General features: G+C 43.5%; 1 protein-coding gene across 1 annotated transcript; it reads left to right on the top strand.

The window, feature by feature from the left end:
• Positions 1 to 2,928: 2,928 nt before the first annotated feature.
• LOC121843909 (membrane-bound transcription factor site-2 protease-like) lies at positions 2,929 to 16,595 on the top strand. The gene is made up of 4 exons (XM_042313779.1): positions 2,929 to 3,027; positions 15,811 to 15,959; positions 16,260 to 16,398; positions 16,482 to 16,595. The coding sequence occupies exons 1-4, from the start codon at positions 2,953 to 2,955 to the stop codon at positions 16,587 to 16,589; spliced, it is 471 nt and encodes a 156-aa protein (XP_042169713.1). The 5' UTR covers positions 2,929 to 2,952; the 3' UTR covers positions 16,590 to 16,595.
• The last annotated feature ends 1,513 nt before the right edge of the window (positions 16,596 to 18,108 follow it).

Below are 18,108 nucleotides of genomic sequence, written 5' to 3'. Positions count from 1 at the left end.
TGTCCCGCAGGTGTGATGTTCGGATGTTCCGTTCATGTGCAGGTGTTGTTACACGTGGTCTGCCACTGTGAGGACGATCAGCTGTCTCCTCCCTGTAGCGCTGTCTTAGGCGTCTCACAGTACGGACAGTGCAATTTATTGCCCAGGCCACATCTGCAGTCCTCATGCCTCCTTGCAGCATACCTAAGGCACATTCACGCAGAAGAGCAGGGAGACATCTTTCTTTTGGGGGTTTTCAGAGTCAGTAGAAAGGCCTCTTTAGTGTCCTAAGTTTTCATAACTGTGATCTTAATTGCCTAAGCTGTTAGTGTCTTAACGACCATTCCACAGATGCATGTTCATTAATTGTTTATGGTCCATTGAACAAGCATGGGAAACAGTGCTTAAAGCCTTTACAATGGAGATCTGTGAAGTTATTTGGATTTCTATGAATTATATTTGCAAGACAGGGTCCTGAAAAAGGGACGTTTTCTTTTTTGCTGAGTTTATACACAGATGGTACACTACCCCCCTTCTAATTTCCTTAATTTTGTCACTAGAGTCAAATACTTTCTGTGGCACAGATCAGAGTGAAATACTTTCTGTGGCACAGATCAGAGTCAAATACTTTCTGTGGCACAGATCAGAGTCAAATACTTTCTGTGGCACAGATCAGAGTCAAATACTTTCTGTGGCACAGATCAGAGTGAAATACTTTCTCTAGAACAAACTTCACGTCAGGATAGGCAACCGAAATGAATAATTGATGTATGTGTAACTACAGTGTTTTAGTATTCTACCTGTGGTGTCAAAGGTTGTTGAAAAGTGTGTAGCAGAACAACTGATTGCCCACCTCAACAGTCCCTTCACATTACACTCCATGCAGTTTGGCTTCAGAGCGAAAAACTCCACAGATACGGCCAACTGCTTTCTTCTGGAAAATGTGAAGTCCAAGATGGACAAAGGGGTCGTTGTTGGGGCTGTGTTTCTGGACCTAAGGAGGCCTTTTGATACTGTTAATCATGAGATTCTCATCACAAAATTGTCCAAGTTCAACTTTTCCCCTGATGCCTTGAGATGGATGAAATCATACCTTGAAGGCAAAACTCAGTGTGTCAGAGGGAGCAATGAGCTGTCGCCCACTCTTAGCTATGATGTGGGTGTGCCCCAAGGGTCAATACTGGTGCCCCTCCTGTTCAGCCTGTACATTAATGATCTGCCTTCTGTCTGTACTGGGTCTGAAGTTCAAATGTATGCAGATGATACAGTGATATATGTGCATGCAAAGAGCAAACAACAAGCTGCACAAGAACTCACTACTGTAATGGTCCAGGTTACAAAGTGGCTCAGTGACTTGTGTTTGCATCTCAATGTGAAAAAAAACTGTTTGCATGTTCTTCACAAAGAGGGCAACAGATGCTACTGAGCCAGATGTCTATGTGTCAGGGGAGAAGCTCCAGGTGGTATCTGATGCTACTGAGCCAGATGTCTATGTGTCAGGGGAGAAGCTCCAGGTGGTATATGATTTTAAGTACCTTGGCATCATACTTGATTCCAACCTCTTTTAAAAAGCATGTGAAAAAGGTAATTCAAATAACCAAATTCAACCTAGCTCATTTCCGATTTATACGAAATTGTTTGACTACAGAGGTAGCAAAACTGTACTTCAAATCTATGATACTCCCCACTTAACACACTGCTTGACTAGTTGGGCCCAAGCTTGCTGTACAACATTAGGACCTATTCAGTCGGTCTACAAACAGGCTATCAAAGTGCTTGATAGGAAGCCCAATAGCCATCATCACTGTTACATCCTCAGAAAGCATGAGCTCCTGAGTTGGTAAAATCTTGTGCAATACACCTACGCATGTCTTGTATTCAAGATCCTAAATGGCCTGGCTCCCCTCCACTCAGTATTTTTGTTAAAAAGAAAACCCAAACATATGGCAGCAGATCCACAAGGTCTGCCATGAGAGGTGACTGTATAGTTTAGTAAATCCCTTTTCTCTGTGAGAGCTTCCCATGTCTGGAATACACTGCCATCAGACACACATTACTGCACCACCTATCACACTTTCACAAAATGCATGAAGACATGGCTAAAGGTCAATCAGATTTGTGAACATGGTCCCTAGCTGTGTGTTGCCGCTCTCCATGTTATCTGTTGTCTGTAGCTTGTGAGGTGTGGAAACACTTTGTTGCTTTTCTGAATTTTGTCTTGCTGCTTTTTGTTCTATGTTGCTCTGTCTGTATGCTTCGTCTTGCTTGTCCTATGTTGCTATTGTCTATATTGTAATTGTTTTTAATAACCTGCCCAGGGACTGCGGTTGAAAATTAGCCGCTGGCTAAAACCGGCACGTTGATTAATGTGCACTGTCCATGTAAAAATAAAATAAACTCAAAACTCATATTAAACAAAAGAGGGAGTAAAATGTAGGTAAGATATAAACATTTTAGAACAACTACTAGTCGAATAAGACTTGGGAGAGATGACGCATTTTGACAAATAGATGTATTTATAGACTAATACACTTGAAACAAAAAAACCAAACCGAAAACTGCAGACATTACTAGTGCCTCCCCCGATCAAACCGCCATAAAAATAAAATGTAACGCAGCCTAACGTGATCATTGACAGCTGCCCTGAAGGACACAAATAAAAAAATGCTTTCTAAGATCAGTGAAATGTTGGCTAAACTGACAACGGAGTGTCAACGATCAAGCAAGTCGCACCAATGAAGAACTGAGTGTGTGCGGTTTCACGGGAAGGGGGAGATTTTCGGCACCACACCGGCATTTACCCGGACGATCATTCTACACTACTGTCTGACCTTATCGACTGCTCTGGCCTTGCGGCATCGTCCCGGAAGTGGCGTCGCACAGTGGGGAAGATGATGAGCTTGTCTGTAACCGTGTAGAGATTGAGTGTGTTATATTTCTTCTCCCCTCTATGTGTCTGCTCTTTCTCTCGTCATGATTCCCGTGCCGCTCGTGGTGTGTGTTTTGTGCGGCTGGTGCTTCGTCTATCTGACAGACGTGCTTCTGAAGGTAATGTTACGATCCCGGTGTTGTAATGTTTTACTGACTATATGCTCGCTAACGGTAGTCATTAGATCCGGTCCATCGACCAAGTTATCTGCACGACGGACCCGATCTAACGAGATTGTTATGTAATTAACCTGCTGTTATATTTGACTTATACGAGGTAGTTAGCTAGCTAACGTTAACTAACCAGTTCACTATTACGATACGTTTCCATCTGACACAGCAGAATGTGTTACCTGAGATGGTCAGAGCGGTGTTCCACATCCCGAACAAACACAGCGGATTAACGAATTGCATTCTTAACTGAAGATCATGATTCGTTGATTATTAGCTGGGGACACCAATTAGGCCTCAACTGGAGTTGTCCCATCCTGGTCTAGACTAAGAGGGGTAAGGCCAGGGGCTAGTTTGGACTCAGCAATGGTGTTGGGGACACTGCTAAATAGGGGCTAGTCGCACCTGCTGGTCAAAATCATTTAGAATAGCCACATTATTATAAATGACGTCGCACATGCCAGTAGCCTTTTATCTTCTCAGGTGGTTGTTCGACAAAAATAAGCATCGGACGTAATTGATCACGTATTTCTGATAAAGTGATACAAGCATCAGCACACTGTTTCGAATGAAACTGCTTAGCAATGTCGATGCCTCGGAGCTTTGGAAACAACCGTAACATTACTACTGTGCTACCAACCTTTTCAGTTGGTTGCACCATTTCGTTAGTGTTCCATAATGTGCCTCCATACAGAACCAGGCTAATGATGACTAGCCATCTTTTAAATTAGCATGCCCTTGTGTTTATCGTCAAAATAACTATCATGGTCCAAACACACCACGACAGTCGTGAAGAGGGCACGACAACACCTTTTCCCGCTCACTGAAACTGCAGGCGGTACCGGAGCGCCAAGTCTAGGACCAAATGGCTCCTTATCAGCTTCTAGCCATCAGACTGCTGAACAACTAATCAAATGGCCACTGGACTATTTACATTGACCCCCCCCCCTCCATTTGTTTTGTACACTGCTGCTACTCTCTGTTTATTATCTATGCATAGCCACTTCACCCCTACCTCCATGTACAAATTACCTCGACTAACCTGAACCACCGCACATTGACTCAGTACTGGTACCCCTGTATATAGCCTCATTACTAACCTGTACCCCTGCACATTGACTCAGTACTGGTACCCCTGTATATAGCCTCATTACTAACCTGAACCACCGCACATTGACTCAGTACTGGTACCCCTGTATATAGCCTCATTACTAACCTGAACCCCTGCACATTGACTCAGTACAGGTACCCCTGTATATAGCCTCATTACTAACCTGTACCCCTGCACATTGACTCAGTACTGGTGCCCCCTGTATATAGCCTCATTACTAACCTGAACCCCTGCACATTGACTCAGTACTGGTACCCCTGTATATAGCCTCATTACTAACCTGAACCACCGCACATGGACTCTACTGGTACCCCTGTATATAGCCTCATTACTAACCTGAACCCCTGCACATGGACTCTACTGGTACCCCTGTATATAGCCTCATTACTAACCTGAACCACCGCACATGGACTCTACTGGTACCCCTGTATATAGCCTCATTACTAACCTGAACCCCTGCACATTGACTCAGTACTGGTACCCCCTGTATATAGCCTCATTACTAACCTGAACCCCTGCACATTGACTCAGTACTGGTACCCCTGTATATAGCCTCATTACTAACCTGAACCACCGCACATTGACTCGGTACCCCCTGTATATAGCCTCATTACTAACCTGAACCACCGCACATGGACTCTACTGGTACCCCTGTATATAGCCTCATTACTAACCTGAACCACCGCACATTGACTCGGTACCCCCTGTATATAGCCTCGTTATTGTTATGTCATTGTGTTTTCTATAATTTACTTTAGTGTATTTAGAAAATATTTTCCTAACTCTTTCTAGAACTGTAATGTTGGTTAAGGGCTTGTCAGTAAGCATGTCATGGTAAGGTCTACACTGTTGGTTAAGGGCTTGTCAGTAAGCATGTCACGGTAAGGTCTACACTGTTGGTTAAGGGCTTGTCAGTAAGCATGTCACGGTAAGGTCTACACTTGTTGTATTTGGCGCATGTGACGAAGAAAGTTTTAGATTTTTACATTGATTTGGATTTATTGTAGCTGTTAAAGTGCAAAAGAGACTTAAAATAAAGTACAACATTTATTTATTGCAGATTTCAATGCCATTTGTAATTTTCTGCTAAATCCTCTAGAGGGCAGAATTGGAAAATCAATACTTGATACCCAGCAAAAGACTGATTAACCCAAGTTTTTGTCTTCAGGTTTTTTGACCTCAAAATCACTTTTTCTTTTGTGAATTTTTATTTTTTTTGCCCCTTTTTATCCCCAATTTCATGATATCCAATGAGTAGTTACAGTCCTGTAGGGGCTAGGACTATCAGTGCGTACAGGGGCTAGCACGATCGGTGTGCGTACAGGGGCTAGCACGATCGGTGTGCGTACATGGCCTAAAAATCATATCTACATTTTTTTCAAACATATGGTCGATTCACTGTCTATACAGTTGAAGTCTGTAGTTTACATACACCTTAGCCAAATACATTTAAACTCAGTTTTTCACCATTACTGACATTTAATCCTAGTAAAAATCCCTGTTTTAGGACAGTTAGGATCACCTCTTTATTTTAAGAATATAAAATGTCAGAATAACAGTAGAGGATGATTTATTTCAGCTTTTATTTATTTCATCACAGTCCCAGTGGGTCAGAAGTTTACACACACTCAATTGGTATTTGGTAGCATTGCCTTTAAATTGTTTAACTTGGGTCAAACCTTTCAGGTAGCATTCCACAAGCTTCCCACAATAAGTAAGGTGAATTTTGGCTCATACCTCCTGACCGAGTTGGTGTAACTGAGTCAGGTTTGTAGGCCTCCTTGCTCGCACACGCTTTTTTCAGTTCTGCCCACAAATTTTCTATGGGATTGAGGTCAGGGCTTTGTGATGGCCACTCCAATACCTTGACTTTGTTGGGGTTGGTTGGGGTCATTGTCCATTTGGAAGACCCATTTGCGACCAAGCTTTAACTTCCTGACTGATGTCTTGAGATGTTGCTTCAATATATGCACATCATTTCCCTCCCTCATGATGCCATCTATTTTGTGAAGTGCACCAGTCCCTCCTGTAGCAAAGCTCCCCCACAACATGATGCTGCCACCCCCGTGCTTCACGGTTGGGATGGTGTTCTTCGGCTTGCAAGCATCCCCTTTTCCTCCAAACATAACAATGGTCATTATGGCCAAACAGTTCTATTTTTGTTTCATCAGACCAGAGGACATTTCTCCAAAAAGTACAATCTTTGTCCCCATGTGCAGTTGCAAACCGTAGTCTGGCTTTTTATGGCGGTTTTGGAGCAGTGGCTTCTATCTTTTTTATTACAAAAAACACAAGGAAGGGGTAACATTATAGTATTAGAACATGAAGGACAAACACTACAGCATCAAGACACTATCAAACACTACAGCATCAAGACACTATCAAACACTACAGCATCAAGACACTATCAAACACTACAGCATCAAGACACTATCAAACACTACAGCATCAAGACACTATCAAACACTACAGCATCAAGACACTATCAAACACTACAGCATCAAGACACTATCAAACACTACAGCATCAAGACACTATCAAACACTACAGCATCAAGACACTATCAAACACTACAGCATCAAGACACTATCAAACACTACAGCATCAAGACACTATCAAACACTACAGCATCAAGACACTATCAAACACTACAGCATCAAGACACTATCAAACACTACAGCATCAAGACACTATCAAACACTACAGCATCAAGACACTATCAAACACTACAGCATCAAGACACTATCAAACACTACAGCATCAAGACACTATCAAACACTACAGCATCAAGACACTATGTGTGAGGGTGTCTACTACTACCACTATCAAACATGAATCAGTCTTTCTGCAACAGAGCCATCCTTATGTGTGAGGGTGTCTACTACCACTATCAAACATGAATCAGTCTTTCTGCAACAGAGCCATCCTTATGTGTGAGGGTGTCTACTACTACTACTATCAAACATGTATCAGTCTTTCCACAACAGAGCCATCCTTATGTGTGAGGGTGTCTACTACTACTACTATCAAACATGTATCAGTCTTTCCACAACAGAGCCATCCTTATGTGTGAGGGTGTCTACTACTACTACTATCAAACATGTATCAGTCTTTCTGCAGCAGAGCCATCCTTATGTGTGAGGGTGTCTACTACTACTACTATCAAACATGTATCAGTCTTTCCACAACAGAGCCATCCTTATGTGTGAGGGTGTCTACTACCACTATCAAACATGAATCAGTCTTTCTGCAACAGAGCCATCCTTATGTGTGAGGGTGTCTACTACTACTACTATCAAACATGAATCAGTCTTTCTGCAACGGAGCCATCCTTATGTGTGAGGGTGTCTACTACTACTACTACTATCAAACATGAATCAGTCTTTCTGCAACGGAGCCATCCTTATGTGTGAGGGTGTCTACTACTACTACTATCAAACATGAATCAGTCTTTCTGCAACGGAGCCATCCTTATGTGTGAGGGTGTCTACTACTACTACTATCAAACATGTATCAGTCTTTCTGCAACGGAGCCATGCTTATGTGTGAGGGTGTCTACTACTACTATCAAACATGTATCAGTCTTTCTGCAACGGAGCCATCCTTATGTGTGAGGGTGTCTACTACTACTATCAAACATGAATCAGTCTTTCTGCAACAGAGCCATCCTTATGTGTGAGGGTGTCTACTACTACTATCAAACATGTATCAGTCTTTCTGCAACAGAGCCATCCTTATGTGTGAGGGTGTCTACTACTACTATCAAACATGTATCAGTCTTTCTGCAACAGAGCCATCCTTATGTGTGAGGGTGTCTACTACTACTATCAAACATGAATCAGTCTTTCTGCAACAGAGCCATCCTTATGTGTGAGGGTGTCTACTACTACTATCAAACATGAATCAGTCTTTCTGCAACAGAGCCATCCTTATGTGTGAGGGTGTCTACTACTACTACTATCAAACATGAATCAGTCTTTCTGCAGCAGAGCCATCCTTATGTGTGAGGGTGTCTACTACCACTATCAAACATGAATCAGTCTTTCTGCAACAGAGCCATCCTTATGTGTGAGGGTGTCTACTACTACTACTATCAAACATGTATCAGTCTTTCCACAACAGAGCCATCCTTATGTGTGAGGGTGTCTACTACTACTATCAAACATGTATCAGTCTTTCTGCAGCAGAGCCATCCTTATGTGTGAGGGTGTCTACTACTACTACTATCAAACATGTATCAGTCTTTCCACAACAGAGCCATCCTTATGTGTGAGGGTGTCTACTACTACTATCAAACATGAATCAGTCTTTCTGCAACAGAGCCATCCTTATGTGTGAGGGTGTCTACTACTACTATCAAACATGAATCAGTCTTTCTGCAGCAGAGCCATCCTTATGTGTGAGGGTGTCTACTACTACTACTATCAAACATGAATCAGTCTTTCTGCAGCAGAGCCATCCTTATGTGTGAGGGTGTCTACTACCACGATCAAACATGTATCAGTCTTTCTGCAGCAGAGCCATCCTTATGTGTGAGGGTGTCTACTACTACTATCAAACATGTATCAGTCTTTCTGCAACAGAGCCATCCTTATGTGTGAGGGTGTCTACTACTACTATCAAACATGTATCAGTCTTTCTGCAACAGAGCCATCCTTATGTGTGAGGGTGTCTACTACTACTATCAAACATGTATCAGTCTTTCTGCAACAGAGCCATCCTTATGTGTGAGGGTGTCTACTACCACTATCAAACATGAATCAGTCTTTCTGCAACAGAGCCATCTTTATGTGTGAGGGTGTCTACTACTACTATCAAACATGAATCAGTCTTTCCACAACAGAGCCATCCTTATGTGTGAGGGTGTCTACTACTACTATCAAACATGAATCAGTCTTTCTGCAACAGAGCCATCCTTATGTGTGAGGGTGTCTACTACCACTACTATCAAACATGAATCAGTCTTTCTGCAGCAGAGCCATCCTTATGTGTGAGGGTGTCTACTACCACGATCAAACATGTATCAGTCTTTCTGCAGCAGAGCCATCCTTATGTGTGAGGGTGTCTACTACTACTATCAAACATGAATCAGTCTTTCTGCAGCAGAGCCATCCTTATGTGTGAGGGTGTCTACTACTACTATCAAACATGTATCAGTCTTTCTGCAGCAGAGCCATCCTTATGTGTGAGGGTGTCTACTACTACTACTATCAAACATGAATCAGTCTTTCTGCAGCAGAGCCATCCTTATGTGTGAGGGTGTCTACTACTACTACTATCAAACATGTATCAGTCTTTCTGCAGCAGAGCCATCCTTATGTGTGAGGGTGCGTGTGCATGATAGTGATGTGAAATATGTCATAGTTTCCTTTTTCATGATTACAATCTTGTGAAACCCGAACCCTCCAAGATCCCCCCCCACAGTTCCCCAATAGCTGTCCCTCAACCAGTCAAGATCCCTCCCACAGTTCCCCAATAGCTGTCCCTCAACCAGTCAAGATCCCTCCCACAGTTCCCCAATAGCTGTCCCTCAACCAGTCAAGATCCCTCCCACAGTTCCCCAATAGCTGTCCCTCAACCAGTCAAGATCCCTCCCACAGTTCCCCAATAGCTGTCCCTCAACCAGTCAAGATCCCCCCACAGTTCCCCAATAGCTGTCCCTCAACCAGTCAAGATCCCTCCCACAGTTCCCCAATAGCTGTCCCTCAACCAGTCAAGATCCCCCCACAGTTCCCCAATAGCTGTCCCTCAACCAGTCAAGATCCCTCCCACAGTTCCCCAATAGCTGTCCCTCAACCAGTCAAGATCCCTCCCACAGTTCCCCAATAGCTGTCCCTCAACCAGTCAAGATCCCTCCCACAGTTCCCCAATAGCTGTCCCTCAACCAGTCAAGATCCCTCCCACAGTTCCCCAATAGCTGTCCCTCAACCAGTCAAGATCCCTCCCACAGTTCCCCAATAGCTGTCCCTCAACCAGTCAAGATCCCTCCCACAGTTCCCCAATAGCTGTCCCTCAACCAGTCAAGATCCCTCCCACAGTCCTCCCCGAGGACAATAAAAATACAATTAATTCCATTCCCCACCCCCAAGAACCCCCCAACGCACCAACAACCAAGAGAATGGACTAAAGAGAAAAAAGGAAAAGACAGAAGAAAGCAGCAAACAATGCAAAAATAAAACAAAATACATTTAAAACAAAGGACAACTAAAATCATAACAGCAATGCCTACTGTATATGTTTGTGTGTATGTCTGGCACTGTTACATGTATGTGTGTTCTTGTATGTGTTTATTTGTGTGTATATGCATGTGTACAAACACCTGCACGGCATCAGCCCCAGGCAAACCGGATTAGTTGTAAAAACACTGCCACTTAGTGTCATTCAAATGTACTTTTATTGTTTTATTTAGACTTTCCCCCCCTTTCGTTTGACCATCATTCTCTCTCACACAGCAACTCCACTCCCACTTGTCTCCAATTCTACATACCAACCCTCAGCACATCCCATCATTCTGTCTCTCACACAGCAACTCCACTCCCACTTGTCTCCAATTCTACATACCAACCCTCAGCACATCCCATCATTCTGTCTCTCACACAGCAACTCCACTCCCACTTGTCTCCAATTCTACATACCAACCCTCAGCACATCCCATCATTCTGTCTCTCACACAGCAACTCCACTCCCACTTGTCTCCAATTCTACATACCAACCCTCAGCACATCCCATCATTCTGTCTCTCATACAGCAACTCCACTCCCACTTGTCTCCAATTCTACATACCAACCCTCAGCACATCCCATCATTCTGTCTCTCATACAGCAACTCCACTCCCACTTGTCTCCAATTCTACATACCAACCCTCAGCACATCCCATCATTCTGTCTCTCATACAGCAACTCCACTCCCACTTGTCTCCAATTCTACATACCAACCCTCAGCACATCCCATCATTCTGTCTCTCACACAGCAACTCCACTCCCACTTGTCTCCAATTCTACATACCAACCCTCAGCACATCCCATCATTCTGTCTCTCACACAGCAACTCCACTCCCACTTGTCTCCAATTCTACATACCAACCCTCAGCACATCCCATCATTCTGTCTCTCACACAGCAACTCCACTCCCACTTGTCTCCAATTCTACATACCAACCCTCAGCACATCCCATCATTCTGTCTCTCACACAGCAACTCCACTCCCACTTGTCTCCAATTCTACATACCAACCCTCAGCACATCCCATCATTCTGTCTCTCATACAGCAACTCCACTCCCACTTGTCTCCAATTCCACATACTAACTCTCAGCTTCCCTCAGCCCATCCCATCTATCTCTGCTGGCCACCCTCTTCGGGTTTTTACGCAACACATATCTTTCAACTATGTTATGATATTTACCGTACAATTTCAATCTATCTAATCGAATAGAATCTACAGAGTTGAAGATAAATAATTTTTCTAGGGTCAATTTTAGATCAATGCTATGCATTTTCAGCCATTCCTGAACCTGAGACCAGAGACCAGAAACCGGCTACCTGAGAACAATACCAAAATAAATGGTCTATTGATTCTGTATCCTCACAACAAAATCTGCAGAGCTTTGATGATTTTATGCCACAAATATTCAACATTTTGTTGGCAAGAATTCTACATAATAATTTTAGCTGAAAAGCAGGAAGTCTTGAATCTTGCGTTGTTTTATATATCAACTCATACACCCTGTACCATGAAAAACCTTTCAGGTTATGTCGATTATAGGACTCGTTTTACTTTGGATATAGATACTTTTGTACCTGTTTCCTCCAGCATCTTCACAAGGTCCTTTGCTGCTGTTCTGGGATTGATTTTCACTTTTCGCACCAAAGTACATGTCTCTAGGAGACAGAAAGCATCTCCTTCTGGAGAGGTATGATGGCTGCATGGTCCCATGGTGTTTATACTTGCATACTATTGTTTGTACAGATGAATGTGGTACTTTCAGGCGTTTGGAAATTGCTCCCAAGGATGAACCAGACTTGTGGAGGTCTACAGTTTACTTTCTTGAAGTCTTTGCTGATTTCTTTTGATTTTCTCATGATGTCAAGCAAAGAGGCACTGAGTTTGAAGGTAGGCCTTGAAATACATCCACAGGTACACCTCCAATTGACTCAAATTATGTCAATTAGCCTATCAGAAGCTTCTAAAGCCATGACATTTTCTGGAATTTCCCAAGCTGTTTAAAGGCACAGTCAACTTAGTGTATGTAACCTTCTGACCCACTGGAATTGTGATACAGTGAAATAATATGTCTATAAACAATTGTTGGACATGTTTTTTGTCATGACCCAGTAGATATCCTAATAGACTTGCCAAAACTATAGATTTTTTAACAATACATTTGTGTGGTTGAAAAACGAGTCCAACCTAAGTGTATGTAAACTTCCGACTCCAACTGTATTGTGTGTGTGTTCTCTATATAAGCTTAGTTGTACAATTTAAGGTGAAATACACTGCACTTCAAACAGGCCTTTTTATTTATACCTAGGCTAAATTTAGTATAAACCTTCCACCACCATAAGAACCATTTGATAATTTTAATTATTTTATCAAAATAGTTTACCTGTTTTTTTGCAATAGTCGCTTTCATGTCTGTCCATCTATGAAAATGACTTTTTTTGCACATTTTATGCACATCTACTACTAATGACCAACATCTTGTCGCAATTATTATAGAAAATGAACCAAGGTCTCATAAACAAGTCTCTCAAACACAAGCCCACGTGTTAGTGATTAGCCAGCTAGTCTTTGTATTTAAAGTCTTGCCAACTTGGATGTATTTGCTTAATAGCAAGTTAGAACAGTTGAATTGTTATGAACACACCCTTCTGTCCATCTCCAACTGTTTGAACAGAATGCTATCCAGTCCACTTTGTTCAAGTGTTGAAATCAAGTGGCCTACCTTATTTTTCACAATGAGAATAACTTGCCAATTCCTTATATAATTGTTTCATGCTTATTGCACATTTATAAAACTAGACAGCTGGTAATACAGTCTTTGGGTAAAATGCTTCTAGCGGTACATGTTACCATAATGCCGCGTCCAACAAACTGAGCATTCATTTTCCATATTCAATGTTGGTTCTAATGGGGTCTGTTCTGTGTGTGATTTGAGGAGTTGAGATGTCTCTGGTTCTAATGGGGTCTGTTCTGTGTGCAATTTGAGGAGTTGAGATGTCTCTGGTTCTAATGGGGTCTGTTCTGTGTGCAATTTGAGGAGTTGAGATGTCTCTGGTTCTAATGGGGTCTGTTCTGTGTGCAATTTGAGGAGTTGAGATGTCTCTGGTTCTAATGGGGTCTGTTCTGTGTGCAATTTGAGGAGTTGAGATGTCTCTGGTTCTAATGGGGTCTGTTCTGTGTGCAATTTGAGGAGTAAATAGGGTATAGTTAGGAAGGTTTTCTCCTCTATCACAGTAAAATAATGTTTTGATGTCCATAAGACCGATTCTGTTGGACCAAAGCTAAAATGCAAGTACGGAGTTCAAACCGCTTGTCTGAGAGACAGTGCTCTTATCTTTGTTGTTGAGTGGGAGGGGCTTGGGGTGTGGGGGAGAGGCTTGGGGTGTGTGTGTGTAAATGAGAGAGTGCAGAGTCACAGCAGGAGTGAAGGAGACAGACCAAAAAGACAACATAAGAACAAGCGGACCTAAACGCTCATAAGACTCTTTCGTATCGTCCGAGATCCCTAAAGATTGGAAAGCTGCCGCGGTCATCCCCCTAATCAGAGGAGGTGACACTCTAGACCCAAAATGTTATAGACCTATATCCATCCTGCCCTGCCTCTCTAAAGTCTTCAAAAGCCAAGTTAATAAACAGATCACTGACCATTTCGAATCCCACCGTACCTTCTCCGCTGTGCAATCTGGTTTCCGAGCCGGTCACGGGTGCACCTCAGCCACGCTCAAGGTACTAAACGATATCATAACCGCCATCGATAAAAGACAGTACTGTGCAGCCGTCTTCATCGACCTGGCCAAGGCTTTCGACTCTGTCAATCACCGTATTCTTATCGGCAGACTCAACAGCCTTGGTTTCTCAAATGACTGCCTCGCCTGGTTCACCAACTACTTCTCAGATAGAGTTCAGTGTGTCAAATCGGAGGGCCTGTTGTCCGGACCTCTGGCAGTCTCTCTGGGGTGCCACAGGGTTCAATTCTTGGGCCGACTCTTTGCTCTGTATATATTAATGATATCGCTCTTGCTGCGGGTGATTCCCTGATCCACCTCTACGCAGACGACACCATTCTGTATACATCTGGCCCTTCTTTGGACACTGTTAACTAACCTCCAAACGAGCTTCAATGCCATACAACACTCCTTCCGTGGCCTCCAACTGCTCTTAAACTATAGTAAAACCAAATGCATGCTTTTCAACCGTTCGCTGTCCGCACCCGCCCGCCTGACTAGCATCACTTCCCTGGACGGTTCTGACCTAGAATATGTGGACAACTACAAATACCTAGGTGTCTGTTTAGACTGTAAACTCTCCTTCCAGACTCATATCAAACATCTCCAATCCTAAATGAAATCTAAAATCGGCTTTCTATTTCGCAACAAAGCCTCCTTCACTCACGTCGCCAAACTTACCCTAGTAAAACTGACTATCCTACCGATCCTCGACTTCGGCGATGTCATCTACAAAATAGCTTCCAACACTCTACTCAGCAAACTGGAGTCAGTCTATCACAGTGCCATCTGTTTTTTTTTTTTTACCAAAGCCCCTTATACCACCCACCCATGACCTGTATGCGCTAGTCGGCTGGACCTCCATACATATTAGGCGCCAGACCCAGTGGCTCCAGGTCATCTATAAGTCTATGCTAGTTAAAGCTCCGCCTTATCTCAGCTCACTGGTCACGATAACAACACCCACCCGTAGTCCAGCACGTATATCTCACAGGTCATCCCCAAAGCCAACACCTCCTTTGGCTGCCTTTCCTTCCAGTTCTCTGCTGCCAGTGACTGGAACGAATTGCAAAAATCACTGAAGCTGGAGACTTTTATCTCCCTCACTAACTTTAAACATCAGCTATCTGAGCAGCTAACCGATCACTGCAGCTGTACATAGTCCATCTGTAAATAGCCCACCCAATCTACCTACCTCATCCCCATGCTGTTTTTATTTGATTTTATTTTCTGGTCTTTTGCACACCAATATTTCTACTTGCACATCATCTGCTCATTTATCACTCCGGTGTTAATCTGCTAAATTGTAATTACTTTGCTACTATGGCCTATTTATTGCCTACCTCCTCACGCCATTTGCACACACTGTATATAGACTTAATTTAGTTTCTATTGTGTTATTGACTGTATGCTTGTTTATTCCATGTGTAACCCTGTGTTTGTGTTGCACTGCTTTGCTTTATCTTGGCCAGGCCGCAGTTGTAAATGAGAACTTGTTCTCAACTTGCTTACCTGGTTAAATAAAGGTGAAATAAAAATTTTAAAAGAACAAAACCTTCATTCTTGTGATACTGGTATTTGGAATATTGTGCTAAAACATACATTTGAATTAATCAAATGTATTTGATATGTGTGTCGGGGCAGAGGTAACACGTCCTCTCTCCTCCTCTCCCTCAGTTGTCTGAGTCATATGGTCATTGTTATGAGATGTGGCTAGGGTCAAAGGGTCTGTCTCTCTCTCCGTTCCACATCCGGTGGCAGACCTCCCTCTTCAACCGCCTCTTCTCACGCTGCGCTCGCATCAACCCACATGCCCTCTACCTCTGGTAAGACCTGACCTCTGACCCTTGGCCTCTAACCCTCACGCACACTACCTATGATAAGACCTGACCCTTAACCCACATGCCCTCTTCCTCTGGTAAGACCTGACCTCTAACCCTCATGCCCTCTAACCCTCACACACTCTCCCTCTGGTAAGACCTGACCTCTGACCCTTAACCCTCATGCCCTCTACCTCTCTGGTAAGACCTGACTTCTTATCCCTGACCCCTCTTAACCCTAATTCCCTCGGTTCCCGGTTCCACAATTGTGTGTGTGTGTGTGTGTGTGTGTGTGTGTGTGTGTAGGTTTACCAGTGGTCTAGTGTTTGGGCTGGTGTCTATGTGTGGTTCGGTGGTGCTGCTAATTAGAACCCTGCAGCAGACTGTCCATCAGATGACATCAGACCACCCTCAGGGAGCCAATCAACAAACACTACAGGTGGTGGTACGTACAAAGAACGTGTGTGTCTGTGTGTGTGTGTGTGTGTCTGTGTCTGTGTACTGACTCCTGTGTATGTGTGTGTGCAGGTCCCAGGTATCAACCTGCCAGTCAGCCAGCTGGCCTACTTCTTCTCTGCTTTGCTGGTCAGTGGGGTCATACATGAACTGGGCCATGCCGTGGCAGCAATAAGGTAAGATGTATCTCACACACACACACACACACACACACACACACTAACTGGGACCTGCTGTGACTGAACTGAGTCACTAACTCTGACCATGTTGTAACTGAACTGAGTCACTAACTCTGATCATGCTGTAACTGAACTGAGTCACTAACAGGACCATGCTGTTACTGAACTGGGACAGAGACACAAACTGGACCATGCTGTGACTGAACTGAGTCACTAACTTAGCCATGCTGTGACTAAACTGAGTCACTAACTCTGACCATGCTGTAACTGAACTGAGTCACTGACCATGCTGTGATTGAACTGAGTCACTAACTCTGACCATGCTGTGATTGAACTGAGTCACTAACTCTGACCATGCTGTGATTGAACTGAGTCACTAACTCTGACCATGCTGTGATTGAACTGAGTCACTAACTCTGACCATGCTGTGATTGAACTGAGTCACTAACTCTGACCATGCTGTGATTGAACTGAGTCACTAACTCTGACCATGCTGTGATTGAACTGAGTCACTAACTCTGACCATGCTGTAACTGAACTGAGTCACTGACCATGCTGTGATTGAACTGAGTCACTAACTCTGACCATGCTGTAACTGAACTGAGTCACTAACTTAGCCATGCTGTAACTGAACTGAGTCACTAACTCTGACCATGCTGTAACTGAACTGAGTCACTAACTGGACCATGCTGTAACTGAACTGAGTCACTAACTGGACCATGCTGTGATTGAACTGAGTCACTAACTGGACCGTGCTGTAACTGAACTGAGTCACTAACTCTGATCATGCTGTAACTGAACTGAGTCACTAACTCTGACCATGCTGTAACTGAACTGAGTCACTAACTCTGATCATGCTGTGACTGAACTGAGTCACTAACTCTGATCATGCTGTAACTGAACTGAGTCACTAACAGGACCATGCTGTGACTGAACTGAGTCACTAACTGGACCATGCTGTGACTGAACTGAGTCACTAACTGGACCATGCTATAACTGAACTGAGGCACAAACTCTGATCATGCTGTAACTGAACTGAGTCACTAACAGGACCATGCTGTAACTGAACTGAGTCACTAACTCTGATCATGCTGTAACTGAACTGAGTCACTAACAGGACCATGCTGTAACTGAACTGAGTCACTAACTCTGATCATGCTGTAACTGAACTGAGTCACTAACTCTGACCATGCTGTAACTGAACTGAGTCACTAACTCTGATCATGCTGTAACTGAACTGAGTCACTAACTCTGATCATGCTGTGACTGAACTGAGTCACTAACAGGACCATGCTGTGACTGAACTGAGTCACTAACTGGACCATGCTGTGACTGAACTGAGTCACTAACTGGACCATGCTGGAACTGAACTGAGGCACAAACTCTGATCATGCTGTAACTGAACTGAGTCACTAACTCTGATCATGTTGTAACTGAACTGAGTCACTAACTCTGATCATGCTGTAACTGAACTGAGTCACTAACTCTGATCATGCTGTAACTGAACTGAGTCACTAACT

Source organism: Oncorhynchus tshawytscha, unplaced genomic scaffold (assembly GCF_018296145.1).
Source record: "Oncorhynchus tshawytscha isolate Ot180627B unplaced genomic scaffold, Otsh_v2.0 Un_contig_882_pilon_pilon, whole genome shotgun sequence".
NCBI lineage: Eukaryota > Metazoa > Chordata > Actinopteri > Salmoniformes > Salmonidae > Oncorhynchus > Oncorhynchus tshawytscha.
The sequence above is the reverse complement of the archived record's forward strand: the minus strand, read 5'-3'. Positions and strand labels throughout refer to the sequence as shown.

Coding starts and splice junctions, on each gene's coding strand:
- LOC121843909 (XM_042313779.1), top strand. CDS start 2,953: ATGATTCCCGTGCCGCTCGTGGTGTGTGTTTTGTGCGGCTGGTGCTTC. Junction 3,028..15,810: donor TGACAGACGTGCTTCTGAAG/GTAATGTTACGA, acceptor CCTCTCCCTCAG/TTGTCTGAGTCATATGGTCA. Junction 16,399..16,481: donor AACAAACACTACAGGTGGTG/GTACGTACAAAG, acceptor GTGTGTGTGCAG/GTCCCAGGTATCAACCTGCC.